The sequence below is a fragment of the Bos indicus x Bos taurus genome, chromosome 23, assembly GCF_003369695.1.
Source record: "Bos indicus x Bos taurus breed Angus x Brahman F1 hybrid chromosome 23, Bos_hybrid_MaternalHap_v2.0, whole genome shotgun sequence".
NCBI classification, from domain to species: domain Eukaryota; kingdom Metazoa; phylum Chordata; class Mammalia; order Artiodactyla; family Bovidae; genus Bos; species Bos indicus x Bos taurus.
Genome location: NC_040098.1, coordinates 34,372,587 through 34,389,629, shown reverse-complemented (window position 1 = coordinate 34,389,629; position 17,043 = coordinate 34,372,587). Strand labels below are relative to the sequence as shown.

Sequence of the window (17,043 nt, the reverse complement as noted above, 5' to 3'; positions counted from 1 at the left end):
AAGTTATCCAAATTCTCCATTGATGAAAATCTAAAATGAGAGAAGGGTATTCAAGAGGATCCAGTGGGATGCTTATTCGAAGAGGAGACATTCATTAGTGTCTTTGGATCTTAATCTGAAGATTTCTGCTTAAGACAGCAGGTCTCCCAACTGCAGGATGGGTCACTTTGAAGATGGTGAGACCTGACCAGCTCTCTCTGCTTAGCTGTCACTGCACCTGTGACTGGCTCTCCACTAGCAGGTGAGGATGAGCAGGCAAATGAAGAAGAAAACCAGAGCCCTGATTTTTCTTCAAGTTCTGCAGCAAAGATCAATGCTGGCAGAGTTAAAAGTAAAGGCACGACAAGCAAGGTCGGCTAAAGAGCAGTCAACTCCATGAGGACAGGGGCCATGTTATTTGGTTCTCGGGTGACAAGCACACAGTCACCTGGCACATAGCAGGCACACAATAAGCCCTTGTTAACTGAATAGCATTCATTCAATACAATTTCAAAGTATGCTGCTGCTGCTGCTGCTGCTGCTGCTGCTGCTAAGTCGCTTCAGTCGTGTCCGATGCTGTGTGACCCCATAGACAGCAGCCCACCAGGCTCCCCCGTGGGAGAATCTTGCCTGGGATTCTCCAGGCAAGAGTACTGGAGTGGGTTGCCATTTCCTTCTCCAATGCATGAAAGTGAAAAGTGAAAGTGAGGTCGCTCAGTCGTGTCCGACTCTTAGCGACCCCATGGACTGCAGCCTACTTGGCTCCTCCATCCATGGGAATTTCCAGGCAAGAGTACTGGAGTGGGGTGCCATCGCCTTCTCCGCAAAATGTACTGGAGACAATAAATGTACACCAAAACGTTAAAGGAGAAGGAAATGGCAACCCACTCCAGTATTTTTGCCTGGAGAATTCCATAGATAGAGGAGCCTGGCAGGCTGCAATTACGACTGAGCACACACGCAGCAGATTCTAAGAGACAATAAATACACAAAGGTTTAATTATAACTAATTTTATCCCTGAAATGATAGATAGTAGCCATGAAGACTTATAAGTTATTTGAGACATCCCACTCATACATGAAACAGCATCACCAGGCACACGAGGAAAACAGGTATCTCCCTTAACTATGATAAGGAATGTTCAAAGCTATAGAGGATTAAAACTACTACCAGCCTATTAGAGACGCCTGGTGGCTCAGACAGCAAAGAATCTGACTACAATGTGGGAAACCTGAGTTTGATCCCTGTGTCAGGAAGATCTCTTGGAGAAGAAAATGGCAACCCACTCCAGTATTCTGGCCTGGAGAATTCCATGGACTCGGGAGCCTGGTGGGCTGTAGTCCATGGGGTCGAAAACAGTCGGACATGACAGAGCGACTCACACACGCACCAGCCTCTTAACGCTAGGTATTATACAGAATGAGCAGACCTCCCAGAGACTACAATCTAACCAGCAGCTCTGATGCATGTGTTAAAGCCTCATCAGGTGAAGACTATCAGAAACAGGAACAAATCTGTAGTCAGACAAAATCAGATTTGTTGATTTTGTGCAGTGAGGGATGGCACTTGGAGAAGTCACAAAATGATGCTGAGAAAGAGGAGAAGGGAATCATCTTTCCTAAGGTTTGGGTTCTCACTGGAGGATTCAAAGGTGAGTCTAGAGGAAGCAGATTCACTTCTGGGCTGAGGGCAGTTTGGAGGTGAAGTTACAAGTGGGAATTAACTAGGGGCTGTTATGAGGTGAGGGAGGTTTAGCAATTAAAGATGCCGGGTAGGGAATTCCCTGGCAATCCAGCCGTTAGGATTTGGTGCTTTCACTGCTGTGGCCCAGGGTTCAATGCCTGGTCAGGGAACTAAGATCCTGCAAGCTCTGTGGCCTGGCCAAAAAATAAAAAGATGTCCAGTAAAATACAGGAGTAGTACAGCAAGTCTAGAATGTCATCCACCAGAATGCAGTAATCACAGGAAGGGAGGCCCTTAGGGCATCTTACAGTGACAACATGACTGGGAGAAGCAGTGTTCTCTGTTAACTGTGGGCTTCCCTGGTAGCTCAGCTGGTAAAGAATCTGCCTGTAAGATCCTCTGGTGAAGGGATAGGCTACTCACTCCAGTACTCTTGGGCTTCCTTAGTGGCTCAGATGGTAAAGAATCCACCTGCAATGCAGGAGACCTGGGTTTGATCCCCGGGTTGGGAAGATCCCCTGGAGGAGGGCATGGCAACCCACTCCAGTATTCTTGCCTGGAGAATCCTATGGACAGAGGAGCCTGAAGGGTGATAGTGCAGGCAGCTGACCTGCTGTGTGTGTGTCCTCCAAGCCTGACTCATGGCAAGGCTGCCTTTGTTGCTTTTCTATCCAGTTGATTTTCACTATTTTTATTAGAGACAGGCTTTGATCCCTATACAGATATAAACATGAAATTATCCTCCTTAATCAAGAAGGAGAAAGGGACATTCTCAAAACCTTAAGCTAAGAGAAGTGGGTGAAAAATGAAAGATATTTGAAACTTAAAACTGGCTAACCCATAAACCTATGGATTATGGATTATGTAAACCCATCCACCCTTTTTCAGTCCTCCAAACATTCTTCCAGCCCAGCACATGTGCCCTCAATAATAATGGTTGATTTACTTCCCTGTCTCATCCTCTAGACTCCAAACTCCTAAAAGTACTCATTTTATACCTGGTGAGTCACAGCTCCTAGCACATCCTAAGTGCTCTGCACACTGCTTGTCTTCTCTGTAGAGAATGTGTTTCAGGGCCACTTACAGTGAAACAGATTTTGGACCCTAAATAACTATTGAAGAATGTCATAATCTAAAGGATTCACTACATGGAGGCAACAGGGTGGAGCCAGCTGGCAGCATCTACAACCCCAAGTCAAAGAATGAAGCTTTCCTTTGATGAGTTCACAGATGACTTTGTTGCCACCTGATAGTTGAAAGCATTGGAAATAAATAGCTCAACACACACAGGGTTGGACCCCTGAATCGCTTAGTACGCAGTACTGGAAATGTTCATATATCTGTCTTTTCAGCAAAATTGTAAATTTCTTGGAGGTAAGAGGTTAGGCTTCAGCAATACATGAACTGTGAACTTCCAGATGTTCAAGCTGGTTTTAGAAAAGGCAGAGAAATCAGATCAAATTGCCAACATCCGCTGAATCATCGAAAAAGCAAGAGAGTTCCAGAAAAACACCTATTTCTGCTTTATTGACTATGCCAAAGCCTTTGACTATGTGGATCACAATAAACTATGGAAAATTCTGAAAGAGATGGGAATATCAGACCACCTGACCTGCCTCTTGAGAAACCTGTATGCAGGTCAGGAAGCAACAGTTAGAACTGGACATGGAACAACAGACTGGTTCCAAATAGGAAAAGGAGTACGTCAAGGCTGTATATTGTCACCCTACTTATTTAACTTATATGCAGAGTACATCATGAGAAACATTGGGCTGGAGGAAGCACAAGCTGGAATCAAGATTTCCAGGAGAAATATCAATAATCTCAGATATGCAGATGACACCACCCTTATGGCAGAAAGTGAAGAACTAAAGAGCCTCTTGATGAAAGTAAAAGAGGAGAGTGAAAAAGTTGGCTTAAAGCTCAACATTCAGAAAACGAAGATCATGGCATCCGGTCCCACCACTTCATGGGAAATAGATGGGGAAACAGTGGAAACAGTGGCTGACTTTATTTTTCTGGGCTCCAAAATCACTGTAGATGGCAATTTCAGCCATGAAATTAAAAGATGCTTACTCCTTGGAAGGAAAGTTATGACCAACTTAGATAGCATATTGAAAAGCAGAGACATTACTTTGCCAACAAAGGTCCGTCTAGTCAAGGCTATGGTTTTTCCAGTGTATGGATGTGAGAGTTGGACTGTGAAGAAGGCTAAGTGCCAAAGAATTGATGCTTTTGAACTGTGGTGTTGGAGAAGACTCTTGAGAGTCCCTTGGACTGCAAGGAGATTCAACCAGTCATCCTAAAGGAGATCAGTCCTGAGTGTTCATTGGAAGGACTGATGTTGAAGCTGAAACTCCAATACTTTGGCCACCTGATGTGAAGAGTTGACTCATTTGAAAAGACCCTGAGGCTGGGAAAGATTGAGGGCAGGAGGAGAAGGGGACAACAGAGGATGAGATGGTTGGATGGCATCACCAACTCGATGGACATGGGTTGGGGTAAACTCTGGGAGATGGTGATGGACAGGGAGGCCTGGCATTCTATGGTTCATGGGGTCACAAAGAGTTGGACATGACTGAGCGACTCAACTGAACTGAACTGAAGAGGTTATGTATGTCCTGTTAATCTTGCTTCCCTGCCCTCTGCCTACCATGCTGCACAGTATGGGAGTGTGATCACATGAAAGCTAAGTGGGTAAAGTAGAAAAACAAGAACGTCCTTCAGTTAAGGCAAAAGGCTAAAAGGACAATGCGGGCTGGTAAGGAAGAGGAAAGGTGTCCACATGCAGACCAGAGGCTCCCAGTGCAGGGGGTCGGAGGGCTCCGCAGACTGCTTGCTTCCCTGACAGAGGCAAGGGGGAAGCTGGAACATGGAAGCACAGAATGAAATCTAAAACCAGGCAGAGAGTGGAGGTGAAAGGAAGCAAAGAGAGGACTGAGAGGACATAAATAAAGAGATGAACACCAAGGTCAGAAGATGAGAACAGTCTTCATTAAAACCACTGATACAGGGAAAGTAGGAAGAAAGATGAAAATACAGATCAACACAATGACAGGGGAATAGAGGCAGGAGTCCAAGGAGAGCCTAGAAGATCTCTTGAGTTGGCTGTTAGTAAAAGCAAGAGCTGTGTGTAGAGAGGAAAGGAAAGGACTATTGCTGTTGCTGCTAAGTCGCTTCTGTCGTGTCCGACTCCGTGCGACCCCATAGACGGCAGCCCACCAGGCTCCCCCGTCCCTGGGATTCTCCAGGCAAGAACATTGGAGTGGGTTGCCGTTTCCTTCTCCAATGCAGGAAAGTGAAAAGTGAAAGTGAAGCCGCTCAGTCATGTCTGACTCTTCGTGATCCCACGGACTGCAGCTTACCGGGCTCCTCCATCCATGGGATTTTCCAGGCAAGAGTACTGGAGTGGGGTGCCGTCGCCTTCTCCAAAGAAAAGGGCATTGGCTCAAAACCCACAGCACTGCCCAACTTTGGAGCAGGTGCAAACCACCAGCCACCTTTTGGTTTTTTCTTTTTCCCATCTCCTTTTCTTCTCCATCTATCCTCCTGCTTTCTCTCCTTCCCTCCTGCTACAAAAAGTGTTGGCCAAATAAGACCACATACTTCTTTCAGGTTAGTGGAATGGATGCATTCAAGTTCTGCCTTTTTCTGTCTCAGTAACATGGGTATAGAGAAGGACTAGATGTCCTTCTAGTGTCTTTTCAACAATGAGCCTCATGGAATAGAAAAGTAATGGCAGAAACCACAACAGACCCTAGGACGTCAAGGTGGCATGCCTCATTTCGTGACTTGCAGTCAGCAAGTGGATACCATCGTGTCTAAATTATTGACCATCTAACGAACAACCAAATCATATTATGGACTCTGGTGTTCTGGGAAGAGGGGAGGAATGCTACTGACTCCGAGCACCCATTGGCTGGGTTTCCTTCCACGTGTGAAAATCTAGCCACCACAGCTGGGACCCAGGGCCACACATTCTACAAAACTGTGAAGGTCCTTCTACTATAACATGTTGTTGTTGTTCTTATAGTTGTTGTTTAGTCACCAAGTTGAGTCTGACTCTTTTGCAACCTCATAGACTGTAGCCCACTGGGCTCCTCCTTCCATGGGATTCTCCAGGCAAGAATACTGGAGTGGGTTGCCATTTCCTCCTCCAAGGGATCTTCCTGACCCAGGGATCGAACCTGGGTCTCCTGTATCAGCAGGTTGATTCTTTACCAATGAACCACCTGGAAAGCCCAATTATAACATGCACTGAGAAGAATTAGAATTAATACATTTTAAGCAGTTAGAAAAATGGAATCATTTACCTTAATGCGGTGACTTTTATCATGCAGCCTCAACACCAAAAACTTAAAACAATATGAAATATGTCAGATTTGAGGGAAATGCCCCCAATTTCGATGAGTAAATAGTTTTACTCACTCTTCATATTTAAACATCTTTGAATAAACATTGTTTGTGCTACTACTGCACTGAAATTTCTTCCCTGAAACAACTCTAAACTCTCCAATTCCATGTATTCATGTTCCCATTTCTAAGTTGTCTCTGAGTCCCTCTCTGTGATTGAAAATGTGTTAACTTACTCCAAAGAATGGTGGTTATCAACAGTTTTTTACTAGGTGTGCTTTTTTTTCCAGTAGACACAAATGTTGAAAGGAAATCACCACCTTAGATGGAGAAAATAGAATCTATATTTGTGAAAGGCCAGATTCTGTCAAGTTCGTTCTCAGACTTTGAACATAGATCATCCCCTAACTCACAAACTTGTTGAACTCTATAAGTTTGATGGTAAATCACCTGTAGAAAAAAAGGGAGGTGTTTATGCTCAGTAAGAACTTCACAGACAAAAGTGAGGTTCTCAGTGCAGCCCACGAAAGCTTTTCTGACCTATGCTCCACCTAAAACAGCAGCAATAAGGCTATAGAACCAACAGTGAAAGTGAGATCTCTATTGGGAAAGGCATTCAGCTTCCCCATTTTGGATGCCAAGAACCCAAAACTCTCCCTTTCTGACAATGAAAGCAGGGGTTCCTTTGCTCAAAGCAGGCTTGGAGTGTGGTCGTGGTGTGGACATTGGGGAGGAGGGTCTCTGTGAAGACCAAGACTGGAAATGCATAGAACTTCCCTGGTGATCCAGTGCTTAAGACTCCAAGCTTCCACTGCAGGGTCATGGGTTTGATCCTTTGTGGGAAACTAAGATCTGGCTTACCAAGCAAAGGTGAGGCAAAAAAAAAGAGTAGAAATGCACAGTGAGGGAAGTGAAAACACTGTTCAGACTGGGAAAAAAGATTGTTCAGATCGCTCAGTCATGTCCAGCTCTTTGCGACCCCATGGAATTCTCCAGGCCAGACTGCTGGAATGGGTAGCCTTTCCCATCTCCAGGGGATCTTCCGAACCCAGGGATAAAACCCAGGTCTCTCACATTGCAGGCGGATTCTTTATCAGCTGAGCCACAAGGGAAGCAAGATTGGTGGGGGGGTTGGGGGAGAGCGGGCCAGGGAGGACAAAAGAGAAAGGGGGACTTGGGTAGGTAAAGGAAAGTGCTGAAGGTCACAAACAGTTTCTTACCTCTTCCTCCCATCTCCTTTGCATCCTCAAAATGTCTCTTTTTTGGCTCCCCTTTGCAAGACTGTGTGGGGAAGGATGGAGATGTGAAAGGCTCCAGCATATCCCACAAAGTTAGAGGAAATAAGAAGGCGCAGGTATCACCAGTAAGAAGTAAAGTGGGAGAGATGCGGTGTTCCAGAACAGAGAGAGATGCTAACATCTAGTTGGAGATGAGAGGTGGGTTTGTCACATGTAACATGTGTATTCATAAATCAAAACCTTGTCTGTGTAGCCTGGGCACCGGCCCAAAGAGAAATCAATAGTTACTGCTCCAAAGTGGAAGAACAATTAGCAAATAATTAATTAACTATAGAGTCCTTGTGAATGCTTCTTCTGTTAAGGTTAATATTTTTTTAAGTATATTCCCCAATTTTTTTGCACACCTCTTGAAATTTTCCAGGCATAATGTCTTCATCAAAGGCACTAGAATCCAGAATAAATATACATTCCTACTTTTTTTAGGAACTCACACATTTTAAATTCTATTGCAGAAAGTCGGCTTTAGTCACCAACCTCAAGCAAGGTGACTTACTTCAACCAGTCGTGTGGCCTTCAAACAAAATTATATCCGGAACTAATTTCCTAATGTCTTTTTTTACTACTTGCTACAGATTCTAACCATCAGTCATTCTCTCCCTGTAACATAAGTACTGCCTGAAATTTTTCTATTTTTGTCTATTTTAAGCTATAAATCTTATCACGTTCATGTTCAACTTTTCACATATTGTGTCAGCTTCTCACACATTGGATTAACTTATTTCACACGTTGAAAATCAAAAGTACAAATAATATTAATTATTTAAACAATGTCTGGGATTACCACCTCGTCTCGCAAATTATTTAAATAATGAATTTAACCTCACATTATTAAAAATACTGCACAATTAAAATATTTTCCTATGTGTTTTTTTTCTAGAGAGACCTATATGATCCTGTTGGCATAAACACAGTATAAGAGGAAATGGAGAGAGCTGAGGATATTCCCGGGGGCGCCACACTACGAAAGAAGAAGAACTCCTTTCACTGTTGGCCATTTCTTCACTGGCGGAACACACCAGGAGCAATCGACAATGTGGGGGTCAAAATGGGAGAAGGGAAGTCTGGTCTGGTGAACAGAGTCCAAGTCTGGGTTTAACTATCTTTTTCCTTCTCACTGGGACAGTTAAAGCTGTTGCCTTAACTTTGCTTTTAATCTATTTTTTCATCCATGAGCTAAGAATACGTCCAGTAGAATACCCACCAGGGATGATTCCACTAGGGGTCCCAGATGCTACGTGGAATATAGTGTTAGGAACATCTATTTGTCAAGGCTCATTGCCAGTCTTCATGCCAGTTTTTGGTGACCACCGCTCAAGTGAACTTGAATGCCAGTTAAAATGGAGGTGTTTTCCTGATATTACAGGAAGTCTTAACACGCTCCCCTGAAAGCTTCCGGGTCAGTCAGGGTGATCCTGGTCATTTCAGACACTGAGCTGTCGGGAGTCGTTTAGCATGAGGGTGGGGGGTGTAGTTTTGGCAAAGACTGGTATCACGGTTACTAAGAGTCTCTTCCCACTTGACAGGGAAAATTCCTACAAATTCCAACCAGAGAATATACAGCTAGAAAATGGGAGAATAAGAGCATGTTGTATCTTGTCCTATATGCCTGAGGACGACTACTCGGCCTGTTTGTTTCCACTAATGGTCCAAAGGAAGAGTTATCTTTGCCTTAAAACATGTAACGTCCTATTCATATACATTAGACAGTTCATCTCTTACGATCAGGATGCCATCCAAATCTCTAAGACAGCAGCATCAGAAACAGAAAGCGGTGCTGTTACTATTATTTGCATTACCTCTGTCCTCACAGCTTCCATTGGTCTTTTCTTGATTTCTCCTATGTCCAAGTAACTGGGGGGAATAAAAAGAATAAGGGTTCTTTTTATTACTTTTGAATCAGCTGTGTAAATTTCTTTTTTTAATTATTAAAAAGTAAAGCAAGCCATAGGACATGCTTAAGCCAAAAGCAAAAAAGTCAATAGCTACTAATCTAAAGCCATGAGAGTCACAGGAATGGCTTTCAGAGCTGACACATGTCTACTCTAAACCTGAATGAAATTGAAGCCTTAGAGATACATAGTTCTATCGTGGAACATTGTCCCCCACAATGGCTAGCTACTTACTGCATATACATTATTTCTCATTTTTATATCCATTTCGATACAAAGAGCAGTTTGTGTATAAAGCTCCTTAATGGTTCTATGAATCACAGACTTTAGGCCAAAGAGAGTCGTACAGATGCCATGCATTAGAGTAACAACTGTGAAAGGCTGAGAAAGCTTTTTCCCTAGGAGAGCACTTTAATGATCCAGAAATGCTCAGCCATGTGGGATGGTTTAGGCTCTGGTTCAGCTAAGAGACAGATGAGTGAACTAGTTAACCTCTGGAGACCCCTATTATTCCATAACTACTTGCTATATACATTAACTACTGATCATTCTTTAGCTATAGCGTAAGCACAACCTAAAAGCTTTATACCTTTGTCAATTTCCAAGCTATATATCCATCACTGTGATCTGGTCCCATTGTGCTTCATACACAGAAGGTGATAAATAAATGTTTTAATATTAAAAATAAATATAAATCTAGCATTTAATTTACAACCATAGAAAGATACACTCTCTACCTCAACTACCAGAATTGCTGAGATGCCCCCAAAAAAGCTTATATCAGAATTAATTTTGGCTACATCTTATTTTGTTGTTTTTTGGATAGAATGCTTCAGTCAATCATGCCTCTAGAAATCATCATCTATTTCCCTTAAATAAACTGTTATTACTTGCATAAAACAGTGCAAATTCTCCCTCTGTTTAGCAGATAATGGGTCTTTTGGAAATCTTCAGGGACTGGTTTCTGACAAAATAACAACACATTCTAACTGTCATGTGCAGGAAAGTCATCTCAGATCCACCAGATTAATGCAGTAGGATCAACTTCTCAAAATGCATAAGGAAAACTTTGGGGAAAGTAATAATCTCTAGATGTCTCTTCTATAAAATAAACAGTTTGATAGCTACCTGAAGTTTAATCATGGTTTCAAAAATTTTAGAAGAAATATGAGTAAAAGATATTCAAGAAGAAAGTTGATCACTTTCATTTGAAAAATATTTTCCAGCATTTCTATCTCCCCCAGCATCATTCAGGGTCTTCCTGACATGAATTACCCTCAATATGTTTGGATTTTCCTTTGTTCTGCCAGTTTCCTAATTTGTTATATAAACTGAAAACTGCTAGTTGTATATTCAGCAAATATATTCAGCATTTAAATCTTCTTGGCTCCTATCATTATAACCATAGATACTACCACTTTAACACAAATAAATAAATTATTCATCTGTCAGCATGGAAAACAAACCATGGCCACTGTTATAACACACTCGGGGTTTTTGTGTGTGAGTGAAAAGCAAAAACAGCCGTGTAAATCTCTTATTATATATGTGTGTGTGTGTGTGTGTAAAGAATGATTTGAAGTGCACTTTCTATTTGATTTGGAACTATACTTGTTTTTATCTTTTGAGTTGGTAATGCTAAATAAACAAAAGAGAATATGAATTATTATTAAAGTGAGCCTGGAATTTTGAGCTGTTAATAGATTCTGAAGCAGGTTTCCATCCTCATGAAATTGCTTCATATGAAAGTTTTAACTTTAAAAATTAATGAAGTATATGATGAAAGAGACTGGACACCGAGATGCTTTGCATTCACAGAACACTTTGGTGCTTACAAAACACCTTCACATCCACAGCACTTACTTTCTACAATAACCCTGTGAGGTAGGAATGGTTATGTTCCTTTTCTGTGTTAGGAAACTGATAATTCACAAGGATTCTCAACTGAACTGCACAACGAGACTGAGCTAATAAACGGCTCAATCTCAAGTCTCCTGATTCTCAGTTTTAAGTTCTAAGTTTCTTTGAAGCATAGTTTCATTTAGCGCTTTTCTAAGAAAGTTAGACAAAGCATACTAAAGGAGGTTTCAGAGAAGGGAAATTAAAGCCAAATACATCCCTCACCTCCCGTAAAAAGAATATCTGCATAACAAAAAGCGGAATACTTAGAACTCAACCTAAACAAATACATAAGGAAGTATATTACACAAATTTAGTGATATTTAGGGAAATAGTTCTATACAGTTAAAACCAGAATTCACAAGCACAGATTTTATGGTAAAGATTTTTTGGCCATCCTGAGGCCCAAGGTGAATTTTAATTAAAATACATTAAAAACTATGGGGGGTTAACTACAGAGTTATCATACAATCCAGCAATTCCACTCCTAGGTATATACCCAAGAGAAATGAAAACTTGCTGGGAGCCGGCATATTGCATATTGAGTGCATACTGCATATTGAGTGCAGCACTTTCCACAGCATCATCTTTCAGGATCTGGAATAGCTCAACTGGAATTCTATCACTGCCGGTAGCCAGCGTGAGGAACTCCGCCCATGACAAAGGTCATGAGGAAGGAGGCTCGGCATACGCAAAGTCGGGATCGAGCTTCAGGAGTCCCCCTGGAAATTCTCGAGCATATACCCCCAAAACCAGAGTCTGCCTACTTTCTGCTTTGTGCTTTCACCTACACCTCTGACTTTACGGGGGGCTGTCCCCCACTACCTCTCTGAAAAAAGAGTTAGCTTACAGCTCCAGTTAATAATTCCTGGGTGTGACAGTGTTTAACCTACAAACTCCTTTGGAAATCCTCTAGCCTGCCTGAATAGGTTTTTCCGGCCACATGTGATTGTTCAGAGCCTCCCAACTGTGAGAGGCAGGAGATGTTCTAAACTGTCTAAATACAGATTCCTTTGAGCAGTTAAAAGATTGATTAGAAATTGTATTGGTGAAGGAATTTTCACTTGTTGGGCCAATGTTTGCTGCTAAGTCTCCATATCCCTTACCTGCTGTGTCCCTGGCAGTGTATTGATTAATATAATTGGTGTAAGTAGTAGCTTTAATGTTTGTAACCTGGGACCCTTGAGTTAATTCTTTTTCTTGTTATAGCCCACCACACCTTTGCTCTGTAGGAATGCAACTTTATCTAATGCTTTTGGAGGGTGGCTCCTGACCAATCACCTTTAGAGAAAAATAAGTTTTCTGAAGAAAAGGTCTTAAAATGTTAACAGGCCTCCGGGCCAGAAGATGATGCAAATCACCTAAGCTTTTGCATATGATAAGTTTGCAGGAAGAAAGCCTGGTTTGCTGCAAGACTCTACCCCTTCCCCCATTATCCTCTATGCATAACTTAAGGTATAAAAACTACTTTGAAAAATAAAGTGCGGGCCTTGTTCACCGAAACTTGGTCTCCCCATGTTGTTCTTTCTCTTACCTTCTGGCTGAATTATTCAGCCTCTTTTCTCCACTGAATTTCCTCACTGAGCTATCCTTATTTCAGCCTCTTTTCTTCACTGAATTTTACTGAGCTATCCTCATTCTATTACTCTTTATATCCTTAATTAACATTTAATTAAGCAATTGTCTCCTGATCTTCGCCTACGCCGTCTCTCCTTCGAATACCCTGGATCAGCCGGGGCTGGTCCCCGGCAAAAACTTATGCATAATTGTTCATAGCAGGGTTATTCATAATAGCCAAAAGTGAAACAACCAAATATCCATCAACGGATTAAAGGATAACAAAATGTGCTATAGCTATATTACAGAATATTATTCAGTCATGAAAGAAGGAAGTGAAGGGAGACAGAAACACACAAAGTCACATATGACTACTTTTACAGGCAGACCTTGTGTCATTGCACTTAACCAATATTGTGGTTTTCTACAAATTGAATCAGGTTTGTGGCCACCCTGAATACAGAAAGCCTATCAGTGCCGTTTTTCCAACAGCATTTGCTCAATTCAGGTCTCTGTGTCACATTCTGGTCATTTTCACAATATTACACACTTCTTATATTAGTGTATTTGTTATGGTGATCTGTGGTTAGCGATCTTTGATGTTACTATTATGACCTGCTAAAAGCTCAGATAATGGTTAGCATTTTTTAGCAATAAAATATTTTTTAAATGAGGCATGTACTTTTTTTAGACGTAATGCACACATAACAGACTGCAGTATAGTTTAAACACAACTTTTATATATACTCGTAAACCAAAAAACTCCTGTGACTGCTGCTGCTGCTGCTGCTGCTAAGTCACTTCAGACGTGTCTGACTCCGTGCGACCCCATAGACGGCAGCCTACCAGGCTCCGCCATCCCTGGGATTCTCCAGGCAACAACACTGGAGTGGGTTCCCATTTCCTTCTCCTGTGACTGGCTGTATTGCAATACTGACTTTACTGCAGTGGTCTGAAATAGAACATGCAATATCTCCAAGGTTTGTCTGTATATAAAATATCCAGGATAGATAAATCCATAGAGACAGAAAAACTAATAACTACTGGTCAGTGGTTACCAGAGGAAGGGGAGATGGGGAAATTGGGAAGGTACAGGATTTCTTCTGGGAGTGATGGAAATGTTCTAACATTAGTTTGTGGTGATGGTTGCAAAACTCTATGAATATACTAAAACCACCGTGGTTTATGTTATGTGAAATCTACCTCAGTACAACTGTAAAAAAAAAAAACAAAACACCATGGAATATTAAATTCTACATGTCCCACAGTACCCACCCCCACGAGGAATAATTTTTCTCAACCCCCATATAATTTTACTTTTCTAACTGCACTCACCCCTTTGTACTTTGCATTAAAATTACTGGTGTGCACATAGCCTATCTCCTGTTAGATTGTGACCTCCCAAAGAACAAGTTGTGTCTTATCTCTGTTCCCTTCACAGACCAAAGGCACAGTTTGCCAATGCACTGAACACCCACAGTAAGTGAGCTCCCAGCCAGGAACTGGGGACAAGCATCACTAACGACCCCTGTCCTTCAAGATTTAACCATCAAGCATCCGGTGACCGGCTTGCAGACAAATACAGTAAGCCAGTAAACTTTTCCAAGCATCGAAGCAATCCCCTTAATGTACAGGTGGTGGGAGGAGGGGCCGCACAAAGTGGGGCGTGGTCAGTTCTACTCGGAATGGAAGTCTAAAGAATTTCAACAGTGAGGAGAACGTGCAGAGAGCACTTTCTCCACTGGTGACATTTCAGTATCCAGTTTTTCCGAGTCATTTTTAAGAACATTATTTCGACTAAATTGATAGATTTCCACACTGTAAATCAACTATACTCCAATCAAAATTAAAAATAAAATGATAGGTCCCAAGAAAAAAGTGGAAAGAGAAAAAGAACATGAAATGCGAAATATCTAACATGACGTATGTGCTACTCTTTCCAAATAGCTAGTCATTCAATACTTTTTTTTTTTAAAGATTCTCATCCATCATCACACCTTTAAAGTCTGTTCCTACTGCTCCCTAAGTGAGCTTTCTTCTCCAACCACGGTTTCAACCTCTAATGCAACCGCAGAGGGAGCTTTGAGGGCCATCAACTCGCACAGCCACAGCCCCTGAGCCCACCGAGGTGGGGGTTACTCCTCTCCACCTTAGCAACCCCTGAAACGATGGGCGGTGGGGACAGACGGACTCACTTGAGTTTCTTGAAGGATTCCTGGCCCCCGGCCACGTAGTTGCCCCCGCTCTGGATCTGGTCTAGCCTCCAGATGCGGTGCCCGGTCCGCGGGGTGTAGATGTTCCGAACCGCTCCGAAGGGCGCCTGGACGCCGCCCGTCACCTCCTTGAGGAAGACGTCAAAGCTGGACACCTTCTTCTCGTGGAAGACGACACGGCGGCCCGTGAAGAAGGGGTCCCCGTTGCGGTACACCAGCACGCTCTTCACGACCGGCTGCGACAGGTGCCCGGACCTGGCACTGGTGCGACTCATCTTCCCCTCGGGACTCCCGCGCGGCTCGCTTCTCCGGGGGGAGGCACCGCGGCTGCCCCAGCGGCCTCACAGCACACGCGCGGCGCGGGGTCGCGTCCTGAAACGAACGCGAAACAGACAAGCCCGCGCGGGTCACCGCAAAGCAACCGCGCGCGCCCGGCGTCCACCCGGCGGAGACCCTGCCGGGGCAGGACTCACCCGGCACGTTCAAGTAGTTCACCCGAGTCTGCACCACCAATCAGCGCTCGCCGTGCGCGCACACACCTGTTTCTCTCGCTACCGGCGGAATCAAGGTGTAACCACCTCTGCACCGGAGCTGCGCCAGGGGCGGGAAACAGGCAGACTGCGTGCGCCTGGGTGGGAGAGAGGTGGGAACACATACACATGCACGAACTATATAATCGTAAATATGCTGAAACTTCTTTCCTGGCTCCCACTTCTCAATCTCCTGTTTGTTCCCGAAATCAAGTAATTAGGGTTTGCGCTGAAACTGCCCAGCTTTTTCCTCGCTGGGAGATATATGCCTAAAGTGCACTGAGATAGAGGAGAGTCGAGCGTCCGAGACCCCTCGCCCCTGCCTCATCCGCAGCCAAGACCTGCGCCGCCCCCAGCGAAGCTCCCGTGGGCATCCTTTGAACACAGCGAACAGGAGCGCGCAATCAAGTCCCAAGGTGAAGGCGTGGGGGCGGGGGGGGGGGGGTGGAGGTGGTCCCCGGGAGGCGCCCGCGGCAGGGGTACCTACCGACACAGGAGGGCGGGGTGGGGGTGGGGCACGGCGCTGCGGCTCGGCTGGCACCGCGGTGAACTCGCCGGGGGCCGCGCGTCGCTCCTGCTGTTCCTCCCGCAGCCGTTGTCTCTGCGGGCCTCCCTCATCCCAGGGGGAACGGAGTTGTTATTTCCCGCCGTTTCCATAGTAACTGCAGCCCCGCGCAGGGAGCGGAGTCGGCGAAGTAGGCCTGGCGCGCTCGCGGATCCCTTGGGCTTTGCCCTCGGCGTCTGGCAGCGACTGGAGAAAGTGAGTCTTTTAGAGGGAAGAAGGGGAAGTATCAAGCAGTCACTCTATAAACGGACGCCTGCTGGGTGCCTGCGCTGTGCTAGAAGTTGAGGGATACAGCGGTGTAGAGAAAAACCTAGCATTTTTGAGTCCCTACCATGTGTGTGTGTAGTTCTATAGCAAGAAAAGGAGCCTACTGTTTGTGTAGGTTGGATCCGTGTATGGATAAGAGTTGGACACGACTGAGCCACTGAACTGAACTTGTGGGTTAAGAAGTGCCGGGGACAAAAAAAAAAAAAAGTGCCGGGGACAGGGAGGCTGGGGGGTGGGGTGAGAACTTCAGTAAAGGGGTGCTTTGTCCAAGCTACTCTGGGACATATATATTGTGGAACAAGAAAGTGTTCTTTAAAAAGGTGAAATCTTCCAGCTCGTCTCTGCCAATGTTTCCCTGTTCCTCCTAAGACGCCAGTACTATGTGTCGCGTGCAAATATCATTACAGGCGGTACCTAATTCATCATCTATGAATAAAAATTATGGTCATAATAACTACCATTAATTGAACACTTATCATGTGCGTTGTGTGAGGCGCTTTAGATAGATTATCTAATTTAATGTTCAGAGCCTTCAGAGGTAAACATTCTTTCCTCTGATGAGGAAACAGAAGTAGAGAAGCCTCAGGTCACGTGGGAAAATTCAAACCGAGTTTTCTGTGATCCCCGGACCACTTTAACCACCATGACATACCATCTGAGAGATGAATGTATGGGACGTTGCAATCTGGGGCAGAAACATTTATTAAGTAAAGTTACTTAATACATCAATGCCTTGAAAGTTAACAGTTTTCAAAAAACCAAAGAGAAGAGAAGAATACAGAGGTAAAATAGAGGAAGGAAATTTTGTG

The 17,043-nt window shown here is 43.9% G+C and overlaps 1 protein-coding gene across 3 annotated transcripts in view; it reads right to left on the bottom strand.

Moving 5' to 3' along the window:
- The window catches only part of DCDC2 (doublecortin domain containing 2), a 149,380-nt gene extending 133,899 nt beyond the window's left edge, over positions 1-15,481 (bottom strand). The window contains exons 1-3 of one of the 3 annotated variants that reach the window (XM_027525368.1): positions 15,412-15,481; positions 14,855-15,244; positions 9,111-9,165 (exon numbers count right to left, since the gene is read on the bottom strand). In XM_027525368.1, the coding sequence (XP_027381169.1) occupies positions 9,111-9,165; positions 14,855-15,147 (348 nt within the window). In that variant the 5' untranslated portion in view covers positions 15,148-15,244; positions 15,412-15,481. Of the gene's footprint in view, positions 1-9,110; positions 9,166-14,854; positions 15,376-15,411 lie in introns of those variants that run through there. The other 2 variants (XM_027525370.1, XM_027525369.1) reach the window with 2 other exon arrangements.
- Between the last annotated feature and the right edge of the window lie 1,562 nt (positions 15,482-17,043).